The sequence below is a fragment of the Micropterus salmoides genome, unplaced genomic scaffold, assembly GCF_014851395.1.
Source record: "Micropterus salmoides isolate LMB-PRFRI ecotype aquatic unplaced genomic scaffold, ASM1485139v1 Ms_hic_scaffold_16, whole genome shotgun sequence".
Taxonomy (NCBI): domain Eukaryota; kingdom Metazoa; phylum Chordata; class Actinopteri; order Centrarchiformes; family Centrarchidae; genus Micropterus; species Micropterus salmoides.
In genome coordinates this window covers 19,272,063-19,286,454 of record NW_024040707.1, presented here as the reverse complement: position 1 = coordinate 19,286,454, position 14,392 = coordinate 19,272,063, and the positions used below count along the sequence as shown (strand labels likewise).

Here is a 14,392-nt window from a genome sequence, read left to right as displayed (position 1 = left end):
TAGAGTTTAATATTTGAATAATGTTGGTTCTTACAAGTATATTGTACAAATATGATTTGAAATCAGGAAATTAAACAAAAGTTTGCTTTTATTGTCTCCTCCCAAACCCTATTTGGATGTCATCATCAAGAAACAACTAACGGTGCATAAGACCTACACCTTCACTTCCTCATATAACGTTAATTCATCTTTAGATTTAGAGTAGATGTAAATTAGCTTTTGTCATTCCAAATACAAGAAGTCTGCATGTATATACTCATCGGCACATAAATATTGGAATAAGCACTTTCTTGCAGAAAGATAGCGAAGAAAACTACAGTGTGAATCCGGAAAAGGAAGAGGAAATGGTTTCTGCAGAGGTCACCGAGACCTCGCGGTGGCAGCCGGGACGTCGGTGGACTGTGCGCCTGCTGTTGAGGAAAGGTGCGTGTCCCCAGTGTCCGCTCCGGTCGCCCGGTTAGGAATGCGCCTCAGGAACCCTGTGTGCGGTGTAATACTTGATGAGACGCCAGCGGGGACTGTGGTCTAAGAAGAGTCATGGTTTGGCATCGCTTATAGTATCTTAGCGTGCGAGTGTGATTCATTGAGCTAGCTGGCGTTAGCCCGCTTCGTTGATTGATAGCACGCTAGGTCGTTAGGCGCAGTTTGTAGAATACTTGCTAGCCGGCTAGCTAGCTTGTAAGCGAGTTTCAGTGTGCTGCCGGCCAATCCTGTCGAACAAGAGAGAACCAGACTGACTGCTGAACCCAGTCGCTATTTCGGAAAGAGGAGGTGGTGGCAGGCGGGGCCGGGAGAACGCGACGGGGTGGAAGTGAGTCAGGAGCGGCTGATGAGTTCAGACCAGAGCGGAGAGCCGCCGCTGCTGCAGGAGGAGGCTGATCCCGGACCGAAGACCGGTGGGAAGGACGAGGCTCGGCTGGGGAGCGAGGGAGGGTCAGGCGGCATGGTGAGTGAGGCCTTCATTAGCTAGCGAGTTAGCTGGCTGGCTAAGCGGCTACTGCTCATTGGAGACCTGTTAGCACTGTACGTCCCCCTTTGCATGATGGGCGAAAACAGTTATTCATTCGGTAGCAGCTGAAATTAACCCCAAACTAAGTTTTTAGCTTCGCTTTGACTTTGTGACTATTTGCGTAATATGTCTGTTTAAGCGCAATGTGATATTGATCAGTCTCCCATTTCTCAACACATATGGCAGCATTTGCGCGACTACTAACTTGCGAGCTGTACAGGCATTTTACTCACTTATAGTCAGCCGATCTCCTCTGCAGCCCCTTCAGATAGCTAGTTAGCTAACGCTAGCTTAGCCAGTGTAACAAGCAAGCTCATTAAGTAGTTTGCTGAGTAATCATTAGCCTTTAAGTTACGTTATGATACAGCAGTCGAATGGCGACAGGGCTATTTGGAGATGAGGCGTACTAATTGAGTTGTTTTAAATGTATAGGTGATCGATGCTTCGATTATTGGTCGAAGGATAAACGTTCATTCACTAACGTTATCTGTTAGCTAATCGCGCTGCTAGCTAACTTAGCTAGCGCAGTGACATGCGTTGCAAATACCTGGCCTGTGCTGCGCAGCGTAGTCAGCTGACATTAGTTGGCTTGCCTCGGCCTGTAACACAAACGCATGCATTGTAACCATGTGTCAAGTTGCACCTCAGTTACATGTTCACGCTCTTTTGACTGACACAGAAGCATGACCGTCTGACACATCCTCCCTTATTTAATTTGTGTAGATGAGTGTCTTGAGGCATATCGTAACTGGCAGCTGTACTTGTCAGGCCGGGTGCTTTTTTTTTTTTTTTTAAAAGGGGGTGGATCTATTGGCAGGTGGCAAGGGACAATGTCAAAAGAAGAAGCTGATAAATTTGACAGTTAGTGGTGTTTCAGAGTCAGTGCACAGCTGTCATCCACTCCTATGGAGAAAAGGACAATCTACAGTTAGTTCACATCAGTATCTGTATGCCTTAATATGTACAGCATGTGATCTATTCCTGGCCACAGATCTCTGCAGGGTCAGGATTTCTCCTGCCAGTCCACAGCCCTTCTGATATGGGGAGTCGCATCCAATTATTGAGTGATGTGCATTGAAATTCTAAATATGGTTGTGAAAGTAAAATGTTATGTACTCTTAACACTGAGATTGATTTTTACCTAGTTTTGTCAACATTTATTACTACACAGACATTGTGGATACTCTTTCCCTAATTATTTTCCTCCTTGAGGTTAATTATTTTACCCTTTACAAGGTAAAAGCCACACAGGGGATAATGGGGCTCTATGTGGCACATTTCTCTATAGTTTCCTGGTTTCCTATTAGATGCCATGGAGGCCCAATATGCATGGGTTCCTGCCATCCTAAAATTGCACCAGGTGATTTCAGTTAGTGCCCTGCCGATATAAGGTTAAAGTAATTAGTGAAACCAGCAGGTGTAGCAATGATTGGCTGTAACCTGCATGTGCTCAGTCCTCCATGGCTCACTGAAAACAGTTTCATTCCTTGTCTTTGTTGCTACTGCCTGTTTTGTATGTACATTGATGCTTTTGTGATAGCGGATGGGCCTTCACATGTAGTAAAGATGTAACGTTTACCCAAACAACAAAAGGTCAATTTTTAACTTGAGTTTCTGACTAGTACTTGGGAGAGATACATTTCCAGTATTGATACAAGTGCATCAGCCTGTAGAGCTAAATCATGTTAAAATTGTTTTAATTATCTGAATTCATGTTTCTGGGGTGTTTTTGAAGTTTGAAAAGTAGACGTGGCATTAGGTAATTAGTGTTTCATTGTTTTGTTACTTTTATATTTTCCAAGTCCATTGCCATAATTGCATTAAATTATCATGTTACCCTCCTTGATGGTCATAGATTACATAGAACACTTAACAGATCTGAGGTTAATTTAATGCATTGAAAATGCTTGGTGCTTACTGCTCACTGTTAATTTCTTGTGTGTGTGTGAGAAATGTTTGCTTAAGCTCAAATACAAACTTCATTATGCTTTTAATATAGATATGAATTGAACTTGCCTGCTGTTGCTCTGCTTTGAAGGTCACCTCTAAGGGCGCCGGTTTGAACCCAAATGCCAAGGTGTGGCAGGAGATGCCTGTGGCCCCCAGCGAGGCTGTTACCCACAGCCCTCATTGGCCCCCCTCAGACATCAGTGAGGGTGAGATGCATTTCTGTCAGCCCAATAAAATATCGATCAGAAAACATAACAGATTTTTATTTCAACTTACAGAGCTGTGTGAAAAAATGTATTTCCTTGGAAAACTGGTCATTGACATCCATGTATCTGGTATAAATATTTACATTTTCCTAGTCTGCACCAGCTTTACCACTTATATTCTTGTTTAAACAACATTTTGCCTTAAGTTTTGTTTTACCCTTTCCTTGACAACATCTCATACATCGTAACTTTATTAAGAACTAAACCTAACAGTGGGAAACACAGATTTTCCAAATTGACACGATGAACGACCCTAATGATCTGCCGTTTGTCCTTAAAAAGAAACTGTTTACCTTGACCATAGGTTATTCTGAGCCTTCGTCTGCTGGGTGCAAGCAGTACACTGTGGGATTCACGGCCCTGGATGACAGCGGCTCCACGGCAACAGCTGACATAGCAGTAAATGGAATGGACCCTCCAGAGTTGAGCTTTTCCCCCGCCGAGTCCTCCACAGGGACCTCAGGTCAGTCACATCACATGCAATTGTCGCCACGCACCAACTGTGGCTGCAAATAAGGCTTATTCGCTTTTAATTGCAATTATTTGTTTTTATTATCTACATAATAATGTTTGGATGGGAAATAGAACTTCACATGCCCTGAGATAACAAACTCTGTGATCTAATATCAAACCGTCTCCACAGCTTATATACAATACTGCTGTGTGTGCCGAACAAATATGCTTACCTACGCCAGTCTGTAGGTTCATACCAACTGATCACCTCAGCAGGTGATTTCACTGAGTGGTAATAAGTGGTTGAAAACCTACAGACTGCTGGCTCTTCTTGCCATGTGGTTCAGCATTATTGTCCCCTGATGATATCATCAAGGTTATTTTCTTAGACTTTGGAGACACACATAGCCACTATCATGCGCAACTTTGAGTGAAACAGAATGTACGGTTGATGGCTTAATCTTAACAATTATGTAGTTAGTGTGTGGTAAACCTATCCTATACTTATTGTAGTAATTGCACAGTTAAATGCAGTCCAATACAACAGTCCTGCCATAACATTGATCTTAATAAAGATTGTTGAGGGGGGTTGCAAAATTTACAAAATGTCGTAACCAAAAACTGTGAAGCAGAGAAGGTTAGGTGCTGAATGTCAGAAGTTGGGTAAACAACTTATGAACCTCCTGGCAGTGCTGTTAGTGGTCGGGCAGGAGAAAACTAGGATTTTATAACTAAACTATGACCAGGACGCACACTTATACTTTCTCTGGCTGTGTGGTAATCTGATGTTTAAAGTGTGGGTCTTACAGGTGAAACATGAGACTAATGTAGACTGATATAAGCGTTTAGCGTGGGGCAGCTGGTGCACCGAAGAGAAACTAACTGGCCAGTGGAGTGGAAAGGAATAAGGTGTATTGAAGAAAAGACGTCAATAATAATGAATGTTTGTAAAATCAAAATATCTATAGATAAGAAAAAGCATGAACCAAAAGCAGATGCTGAATTAATAACCGATGAACTTAAATAAAAGCATGTTGTCACTTTTCTTACCACTGACATTTTTTTTTTGATTCTAGTGGATTCCAAGACGGAAGAACAGCCTATCTCCTCTGAGAATCTACGAGAGTCTCTGAAGAAAGAGCTGGAGTTTTATTTCTCTAGGTAAGAGGCCAGCACTCAGAGCACCATTTTACAACGTAGAATTTGGAGAGTGGATATGTTATTACAAGTCAAGCGAAGGCCAAGTTACATGGATTTGTTGTTTTGTTTTTTTTGTTTTTTTGGTGATTCAGAGAAAACCTCTCTAAGGATTTATACCTGATGTCCCAGATGGACAGTGACCAGTTTGTCCCTATTTGGACTATAGCTAGCATGGAGGGCATCAAGGTCCTCACCACTGACATGGACCTCATCCTTGATGTGTTGAGATGTAAGTGAAATGTTGAAGATGGTGCATGTTAAAACAATCTGCATACATCTGTGACGTGTCCAGATTTAAATACCTTGCATTTCCCCTCAGCCTCTCCTATGGTACAAGTTGATGAGAAAGGAGAGAAAGTGCGTCCTAATCACAAGCGGTGCATTATTATCCTGAGGGAGGTCCCTGAAACCACACCTGTTGAGGTAAGGCTTACTCGTGCACACACTTTGCGATGAATGCCGCGTGTCTTTGGACGCATCAAACTGTGGTTGACGTTTATCTGAAGTGTGAGACTGTTCGTCTACTCTACTTCGCAGGAAGTGGAGTCACTGTTCAAAAATGAGAACTGTCCAAAGGTGATAAGTGTTGAGTTCGCACACAACAACAACTGGTACATCACATTCCAATCAGACACGGATGCTCAACAGGTAATGCAAGTTAAATTGTACTTTTCTTTTGTATTCAGTAGAAATGCTGCAGCATGAATGGTCTTATGATTCTCTTATGCTCCCCTAGGCATACAAGTACTTGAGAGAGGAAGTAAAAACATTTCAGGGAAAACCCATTATGGTGAGCTAAATTAAAACTCATCTCTCAGCTCATCTTGGAAAGGCCTGTTTGACTTTTTTTTTAGCTATTTCACTGTTTGCTCTGCTTTTTTTTTTTTTTTGGGCTTTTTTCAGGCCAGGATAAAGGCCATCAACACATTCTTTGCGAAGAATGGCTACCGTAGCATCGACAGCAGCCTGTACGCTCAGCAGTCCCAGAGCCAGTCCCAGTACAGCTCTCCACTCTACATGCAGCACGTCTACCACCAGCAGCAGTACCCAGTCTACGGCATCGTACCTCCCACCTGGACGCCCTCGCCCACACCGTATTTCGAAACTCCTTTGGTGAGAGACACTGCACCTACGCTGCTATGAGACACTAACCATCGAACCTTCTCTTGAATTCATCCCTCGTGCACCTCCTTTGAAAACATCAATTTTCCATTTGCATTTTCAATTTTCTTGTTTCCGTGTGTCATCAGCATTAAATGTGTAAAATGTGATGCAAATAATTAGTCTTGACAGCCACAAGTTGTGCGCCGGCAGTAGCTGGAATCTCCAGTCACCACAAAATTGACTTCTCATTGCCGCCTTGTTTTGTTATGACTTCTGAAGAGAAATGCATTGAGTGAATTCAAATGAGTCTTTCCCTTCTCCATCCTTGCAATTTGAATTGTCCGCAGACATGAGCACACTATTTTGCATAACAATGAGTTAGTCAAAATGTTCTGCACACACACCAAATAATACAGTAAATTTATTTTCAGGTCCATGTACAGCTACTGAATGAGTAACTTCACAAGTTGTTGCATGAAATCGGATTTTTAATGTTTTATATTTAATGTCTTTTGGTCCTTACGCAGGCACCGTTTCCCAACAGCAGCTTTGTGAATGGATTTGGCTCTGCTGGACACTACAAAACTGGCTCCAATTCCCTTAATATCAGTCGCCCGTTCAACAGAAACCGGTAAAGACTTATTTTTTCCACATGCTGTCTATCAATTTGTTTAATCTAATTCTGGTATATGCGTAAACATATTCTAACTGGAATGTTTTGACCACTTGTGTAATTGTTTGCACAATGTTAAACCATGGCATCAGATCATCTGCAATTACATTCTGTCTAAAGATATAATGTAAAGTCACCAGGGAAATGTTCTTTACTCCCTGTCTTCTTGCTGTCCCCACAGTGTCCCCCTCTATTCAAGAAAGAATGTATTAAATGCCTTCAGGTACCATTATACTGTACAATAAGCTTCATCAATACCTTCATCTCTTACTGCTCATACTGCCGCAGCCAAATGACTAAATCCATAGCGGGGCCCATGCCTTCTGCCAGCTTTTCATAGCCCATAATCCTTCTACATCAGTGGGATAAATGTTTGTTGCCAGGTAATGGACATCCTGGATTTGTCACGTCATATGATAAATGTAGGTTTGCCTCCCACATGGCAGCAACTGCTATCTGATTCTGAGCAATTGGCTTTTTTATGGCTCCAAACATCCTCTTTGCATTGACATTATTACATCTAACAGTTTCTCTCCACCACATCTAACATCCATTTTTTTTTCTCATGTTTTACTGCTGCTTTCTTTGTCAGTGACTGTATTACCATATGTCATGTGCTGTTTTATGCTACATTAAAGAAATGCTGACAGTTTGGATTTAAGTCTAGGTCAGCTGCCAGCTTTAATCCGTACACTTTAAACCCTTCACAAAGAGATGACACCCTTGCAAGTTTGTTGATACACTGAAAAAAGTAGTTTAATAAAGAAATGTCTCAAGTCTGACCCAGTGATGAGATCATGATGCGCATAGAGGGTAACCAAGGAGAAGAGTAACTGGCTTTGGTTCTCTCTGTGTCCTCTGCACCTTATTCCTTTTTCTTTTCTCCCCCTCTCTCTCTCTCTATGCTTCCCTTCCAAAGTCAGGTGCTTCACTCCCGTCCCAATGAGCGTTCAGATTATGAGATCTGAGGGTCAAAGACTCATGAGAAGATCAATCCACGTGAACTGCGCTCCTAGGTTTTTGGCAAACAATGTGTTTGGGTCTTACATGGCCGTTGTCAGCTCTTCTTAATCAGTTTATGATTGGTTCCAGATAACCAAACATACATTATGTTGACATCAAAGTCTCCACTGCTTCAACCAGTCATAAACACAAATGTAGCCCCCCACCCCCGCATGTCTACACATTTACCCTGAAGACACAGCATGTTGTCTTATTCCTCCAGCTAACTGGTGCCACCAGTGTTTCCTTTAAACTCATTTACCCTTTATTATCTGAAATGTTGATGGACCCTCAAAAATAGAAATTGCAGTTTTATAATCTAGATTTACTCCAATCTGTTCCAATCTCCACCCCATGACCTCAGTGCCAGTACAGTGCTGTTTTATTATTGTCCAAACACGAGTTTCACTTATAGGACCATATGGGTGGTATAACATGGTCTAGCACATTATATGGGATTTGTGTAGGGATGGGGATCGACACCCGGTTCTAAAAGGACCCGGTTCCAAAATTTATCAAAACCCGAAAATCAATAAGGTCCGAGCTTATCGATACTGATATCGAAACTAGCGGGTCCCATAATTTATGGTGGGTGGGTGTGTGTGTGTGCGCGCGCGGTGAAGTTCCGTTAGCTCCAAACTACTCGAGGTGCCGACAGCTAACTTACGCTTGTTACTGTGAGTACGTCAGTGTTTACCATTAATTAACGAGACCATGGCGGTCCGCCATAGTCCAATTTGCTCCACCGTAGATTCAAAATGAACCGAAAGTATTTTTTACACATCTAATAATTACATTTCAGACCTCTAAAGTTGTGTTTTGCTCCGCGCTACTGTAAGCACGCACGCTTTGGCATTCGACTCGAGACAACCACTTTTATTCTTGGGTAACTACGGTAACGTTAACGGCCTGTTTCTGTCACTCGTTTGTGAGAAGGCGATTAAGTTAGCCACGCCTATATTTGGAGTGCACACCTATTAAAGCCTTCATTTTAAAGGCCCGGTTTTCAAAATAAGGTATGGAAATAAAATTAATTGAATTAACTTCACTGAAAGTATAAAACATATTACATGTGTCCATTATAAGTAAAAAAAACAAACAAACAAAACCATAACATGTTAGGGAATTTACTTATTCTATTTTCTATTCTTTGATTTGGAAAAACATTAAATCTGTTGACTTCTGTTGCTGTTTCATCACCATTTATAGCTACAATAGGTTTATGATCAAATAGTTTTAGAGCACAACATTGTTTACAAGGGTACAAAGTTCTACATAGATACTGCACCAAATTAATGCATTTACCTATAAAATGTACAAAATTTTCTTCCTGGGGTGCATGCCCTGGACCCCCCGAGAGTGTCCGAAGCCCACCCACCATAGTCTCTTAAATACTTGTGGGGGAGACACTGTACGTGTAATAAAACCTTCCTGAGTAAAAAGACAATACTTTATCAATACACCTGTCTGTAAGCTAAACATCTAGAAAGGGTTACTTTCATCATCTGTCCTCAGTCTCTCATCCTGTTTTATACAAGCACAGCTAACTTTAACTCAGTATTGTGATGTCAGATATTGAGTTTATATAGTGACTTTGCTGTTGTAAACATTAATGTTGCTGCTCTAGAAACAGCATTTGGCTGTATTTAAATGAGTTTATTTGTTCCAAGTCACATGTCATCTCAATATATAACAATGTTATCGCACATTGAATATTTTCCTCATACCGTGCAGGCCTGCCTCATGCTATGTTGGGTCTGGTCTTACCAAATAACCGTCACCAAATAATAAAGTATCGCTAAAGAATCGGATCGTTAAGCAGTCTCAATAAGGGTATCAAGATCAATAAAAATTAACAATCCCCATTCCTAGGTTTGTGTAACTGTAATAGCTGCTGAACATTTTTCAAACCACAAAACATATTAAGAGCACTCTCACATGTATCTATTGGTGCATTGGTTATTTATTTGAAACACAATGTAATGTTGTGGATTGGACCAGTATGGTCAGTGTGATGCCTCGTAAAGTTCACCCCCTAAGGTCCCAGGGCCAAAATTATCCCCACAAGCAAAAAGCTGTGCAGGAAACACTGGTTACCAATGTCTTAGAATGATTTTCAACTTAATATTGACCTTGGTCATCTTCACCTTTCCACCCCTCTGCAACAGAAACCATGTGAAGCCCCAAGTGAGAACAAATGAGGTGACCCCAGCGTCTACAACTCCTGTCCCCTTGGAGAGTCTGACTGGGCTACGCAGCCCGCAGCCCCTCGCTGCCGTTGCCGCCACGGCCCCTAACCCGCTCCAGACGGCCTCTGACCTGAGCTCGGCATTCTCACACCTCTCCTCGTCTTTGGACCCCAGCGATGACAGCGGCATGGCCGGACGTGGAAGGTAAACCTGTCATACCAGTCTGATTTGTGCCGGACTGTAATGGCTGCGATACGATCAGTAACACTTAACTGATGTTGAGGTACTGTTGAGACATAATTTATTTGGATTTCAGACGGAGCACAACCTACAGAGGAACACGGAGGAGGCGAGAAGACGAGCGGATTGCGGTAAATGGCAATCTTCACGTTTTCTTTAAACGTGCGTCTATTTAAAGCGTGAAACATAATGTGATCTCTATTTGTTGGCTTCATTTCAATTTTCTTTCTCAGAGGCCAGTACCGCTAGCAGAGGTCAAGGTTTCTCCACCCAAGTTTGACTTGGCTGCTACCAATTTCCCACCTCTTCCTGGCTGCGTGGTCAGTACACAGGGAGAGCCCGTGCTGGAAAACCGAATGTCAGATGTTGTACGCGGTTTGTACAGGGACAAGGTAAGGATCTCTTGGATAAACTGCAATGACAATAGTGTTGAGAGGGGGATATTTCAGAGGTGTAATGTGGAACGCCTTCTTGATTTTCATAGACAGAACAAGCCAATAAAGAGGTTACTGTGAGTCCAGGTTCAGGCCAAGCCCCAGCCACAGAGGAGGCGGCTGCCAGTCCTGCCGTGTCAGCAACAGCGAAATCTGCTACACAACCACTCGGCCCCCCGGCCCCTGTGTAAGACTATCTCAATAATTACAATTTAATTCAGGATGTTTGGTGGACTAAAACAACTATATTAAATGTAAATTGCTAACTCGAGTGTCTGAAACTCTTGTTCTGACAGGATCACTCGTCAGGAGAAGAGGGTTGAACGGGCAGAGCCCCCCGCTCCAGCACCAAAAGTGGCTCCACGTACACCTCTTCAAACTACCGTAAACTCACCCCCCTCCACACACCCCGTGCCTAGCTCCAGGCCGCAGCCCTCTGCGGCCTCCATGCCAGTGACACCCAGCACGCCGGCCCCTGCCACAGCCACTATTCCCACCCCCGCACAGGTGAGAATCTGGTTCTTTAGAAATGATAGTCTACACTTGATGATTGTCATCCTGATGAGATCTTTTCTGCCTAGAGGGAAGTGAGGTAGTGGACTGACTGGCTTTGGTTCTCTCCCTTCTCTCTACCTGTCACTGTTCTTTTCTTTCCACCTATCTCTCTGTCCTTTCCACCAAAAACCCAGAATGTTCACTCCTTCCCCAATGAGCATTGAGATTATGAGATCTGAGGGTGTGACGAGGGGAATCATGAAAATCAATGTATAAAGGAGTCTGTTACATATTTTTAAAATTGTGCTTTTTTCCTGTCAGGAGCCCCGTAAGCTCAGCTACGCCGAGGTGTGCCAACGGCCACCCAAAGACCCTCCTGCTGCGGCCCCTGCTGCAGCTTCTTCGGGCAACCCGTCGGGCCAGCCATTACGCGAGTTGCGCGTGAACAAGGCGGAGGAGCCGGGCTCCAGCAGCGGTCCTGGAGACAAGCAAGAGAAATGCCACGATAGGGAGGGGGGATGGGAATGCAAGGAGAGCCGGCCACCACGTGAACGTGACTCTCAAGGCTACTACCGCAGCAATGGCCCCAGAGGCACCGGGGGCCTCAAGTTTCGGGACCAGAGGCGCCCGCCTCCAGCCCGACGCAGCTCCCCACAGGGAGGCTACAGGCACACTGGCAAAGAGCAGAATATCCCACCAGTATCGCCAAAGTAAAAACTTGATATGAATAGAAAAAAGATGTATGAATATATACATGGATATATAATTATTTAAAAATGAATAACATAAAAGCAACAACATTATGGTAGCCCCCTCCCCCCCGGAACTTGTCCAAAGAAAAGCTTTTAAAATGACAAGACCGGGACATCCAGGACTAATGGGCAAAATGACTCCTGAAGAACTTTTGATAAGTGATTTGAAAAGGAAATAAATATCTTGTCTGGGCCTCCAGCATTTATGCTTAAATGAATTTAAGTCTGATTTTTCTGGAGGCCATCTCATTTATGCTCTGCTAGGGAGAGGTGGGATGCTGGGCCATGTAAATGGCCCTCTACTTTTTTTTTTTTTTTTTTTTTTTTTTTTTTTGGTTAACAAATAGATGTCTGCAAGAACAATATGCACTAAGAAGAAAACATGCATATGTCATGTACATATACAAAGATCACTAACGCGCAATGAGACATCAGTTTTTTTCCCCCATGTGTGCTTAGTTTTGCAAGTATGACTGAAGGGTTGACTGATGTCTGTGTATGCATTGATAAGCAAAATGATTGAAGTGCTACAGTGTGCTGTTGCACTGATGTAATGAAATGATGAATTTTGATTTTTACATCAGAGATTCTGAATCATTGTCCTGAAACTGGACAGTGCGGTCTTCTAATGTATATTAATGAAATGCGTTCTTGGTGGTATTCTGGTTCATAATTGGCTTAAATTTGATTATGAGAAACTGTTGTATGCCGCAGTCAGATGTGTGGTTTTGTTTAAAATCCACTTTGGGGTGTCCACTAGCCTGTTAGCTGTGGGGAACCTGCTAGCCTGGTCCAAAGTTTTTCATGTTAAGTTTTTATCTATCTGAACCATCTTGGGTCTACCCACTCAGATGGCTTCAGAATATTGTCATGTTGATAATCAGTCAGATTCTCTGTTTACATGTTTGTTTGGGTAGTAGGTTGATGTTTTCCGAGAGGATAAAAAAAAGAATAGGTTAATGGTAAGATCTGACTGTTCAGTGCGCCCGGTGGTTTAGGTAAGATTTGGCTTTCCTACATCACAGGATACCCAGGTTAAGCTTATATCTGTGAATTGTTCTTAACAATGGCATAGTGTCAAAAATAGAGTGAGGAGCGTGCTGGTAGCTAAGGGTGAAAGCTACATAACATTTGGCAGCTTAGTCGTGGGTATAAAGAACATTGGAACATTTTCACGTGTTATGTGCCAGCTGCCTGCTATCATATTGTGCTAGGGTAAAGTTTTGATTTTTATTGAAAAGGTCTGCTAAATAATGTAGTCTTGGGGAAACGTTTGGTCCAGTAAAACTGGATTTTGAAGAAGCTGTAGAGGTGTAGTTGCCCATGCTATATTGTAATAACCCTTCACTAGAAAGGTGTGGGAGAATGTAATTGTTTTAGTACTGAATTTACAGTGGGAGGCTCTTGACAGCAGGTATCCACCAGATTGTTTTATGCTTTTAGGGTGAGTTTGCAGGTTGGTTTGTTTTTTATTTATTTCTCCCCCCCTTTTTTTTTTTTTTTTTTTTTTTAAATTAAAAACAGGTTGACTTAGAATTTGAAGTTTGACTCACTGTATGTATTGCTTTTTAAATGTATTTATTTTAATTCTGATGCACAACGCTTTTCTCCCAATCTTGGTAGGCTGGTTTCCCCAAAGTTGTGTGAAATCGCATTGGCAAAATAAAATCACGCATATGACATTTCAATTACTGTTCAAGATATCAGCTGAGCGAAAATACTGGATGCATTGTCTTTGGGTTTAGTAATACAGTAAATGAGTAACCAATCACTGGGGGATGTTATTTCTTTTTCATTAATGAGTATGAGCAGCTAGTGGTCTAGTATAATTAATAAATGCACTAACTTGTTTTAAAAAAGAATCTTACTCATGAATAATGTGAAATCATTTTAGAAGCATATGGTTGATGTTGACAGGCTTGCAAATAGCTACAGGAATTGCCCCACCCCCACTGCCCCCTCCATATGTTTGGGTTATTTTCTCTTAATTTTGGTTGGGGTGGCAAAAGGAAATATAGTAATGGATCAACCAAGTGTTTGAGACACAATCCTAGAACTGTATGAAGTCACCAAAAATAAATTATTTTGATTTGGCTTTCCAGTGTCATGTTTTTTTCTATCTTGACGTGTGTAGTCCATGTACACAACACAACCGGTGAATGGGTTGCAGTGTTTTATAAAAATAAAATCAACGATGAAGCCCTACGTATTTAAAGGCATTAGATATACAGATCTGAGCCTTCCATAATTTAAATGTGTTGTCAGCTCACCTGTCCACCCACTTTATAGTTTTATTAATTTTTTTAACATTTATTAATTTAGCTGATGCTTTTATCCAAAGTGACTTACAATTGCTATGCATGTCAGAGGTCGCACGCCTCTGGAGCAACTGGGGTAAAGTGTCTTGCTCAGGGACACAATGGTGGATGTCTCACAGTGGGAATCAAACCCAGGTCTCCTACACCAAAGGCAAGCGTCTTATCTATGCGCCATCACCCCCATTCAGTTTTGCCCTGAACCCAACCATTCCTGTCAAATTATCAGGCATTTGGTGGGATTTAATACATTTTGTAATATTTAGAGCTGGGGGCAGATTTTCAAATGTAACTGGGAAATTTCTCATCT

General features: G+C 42.2%; 1 protein-coding gene across 3 annotated transcripts; it reads left to right on the top strand.

Annotated features, from left to right (window-relative positions):
* Positions 1–110: 110 nt before the first annotated feature.
* Positions 111–13,862, top strand: LOC119905511 (la-related protein 4). 3 transcript variants are annotated; one of them, XM_038722615.1, is made up of 17 exons: positions 111–946; positions 3,048–3,165; positions 3,530–3,688; positions 4,755–4,839; positions 4,971–5,107; positions 5,198–5,301; positions 5,416–5,526; positions 5,615–5,668; positions 5,782–5,991; positions 6,510–6,613; positions 6,837–6,878; positions 9,826–10,050; positions 10,163–10,217; positions 10,320–10,478; positions 10,571–10,707; positions 10,817–11,027; positions 11,337–13,862. In XM_038722615.1, the coding sequence occupies exons 1-17, from the start codon at positions 830–832 to the stop codon at positions 11,727–11,729; spliced, it is 2,421 nt and encodes an 806-aa protein (XP_038578543.1). In that variant the 5' UTR covers positions 111–829; the 3' UTR covers positions 11,730–13,862. The 3 variants fall into 3 exon arrangements, with proteins under 3 accessions (XP_038578543.1, XP_038578544.1, XP_038578545.1); XM_038722617.1 differs by lacking the exon at positions 111–946 and adding an exon at positions 2,453–2,602; XM_038722616.1 differs by lacking the exon at positions 6,837–6,878 and having other exon boundaries at positions 113–946.
* The last annotated feature ends 530 nt before the right edge of the window (positions 13,863–14,392 follow it).

Coding starts and splice junctions, on each gene's coding strand:
- LOC119905511 (XM_038722615.1), top strand. CDS start 830: ATGAGTTCAGACCAGAGCGGAGAGCCGCCGCTGCTGCAGGAGGAGGCT. Junction 3,689..4,754: donor GTCCTCCACAGGGACCTCAG/GTCAGTCACATC, acceptor TTTTGATTCTAG/TGGATTCCAAGACGGAAGAA. Junction 4,840..4,970: donor CTGGAGTTTTATTTCTCTAG/GTAAGAGGCCAG, acceptor TTGGTGATTCAG/AGAAAACCTCTCTAAGGATT.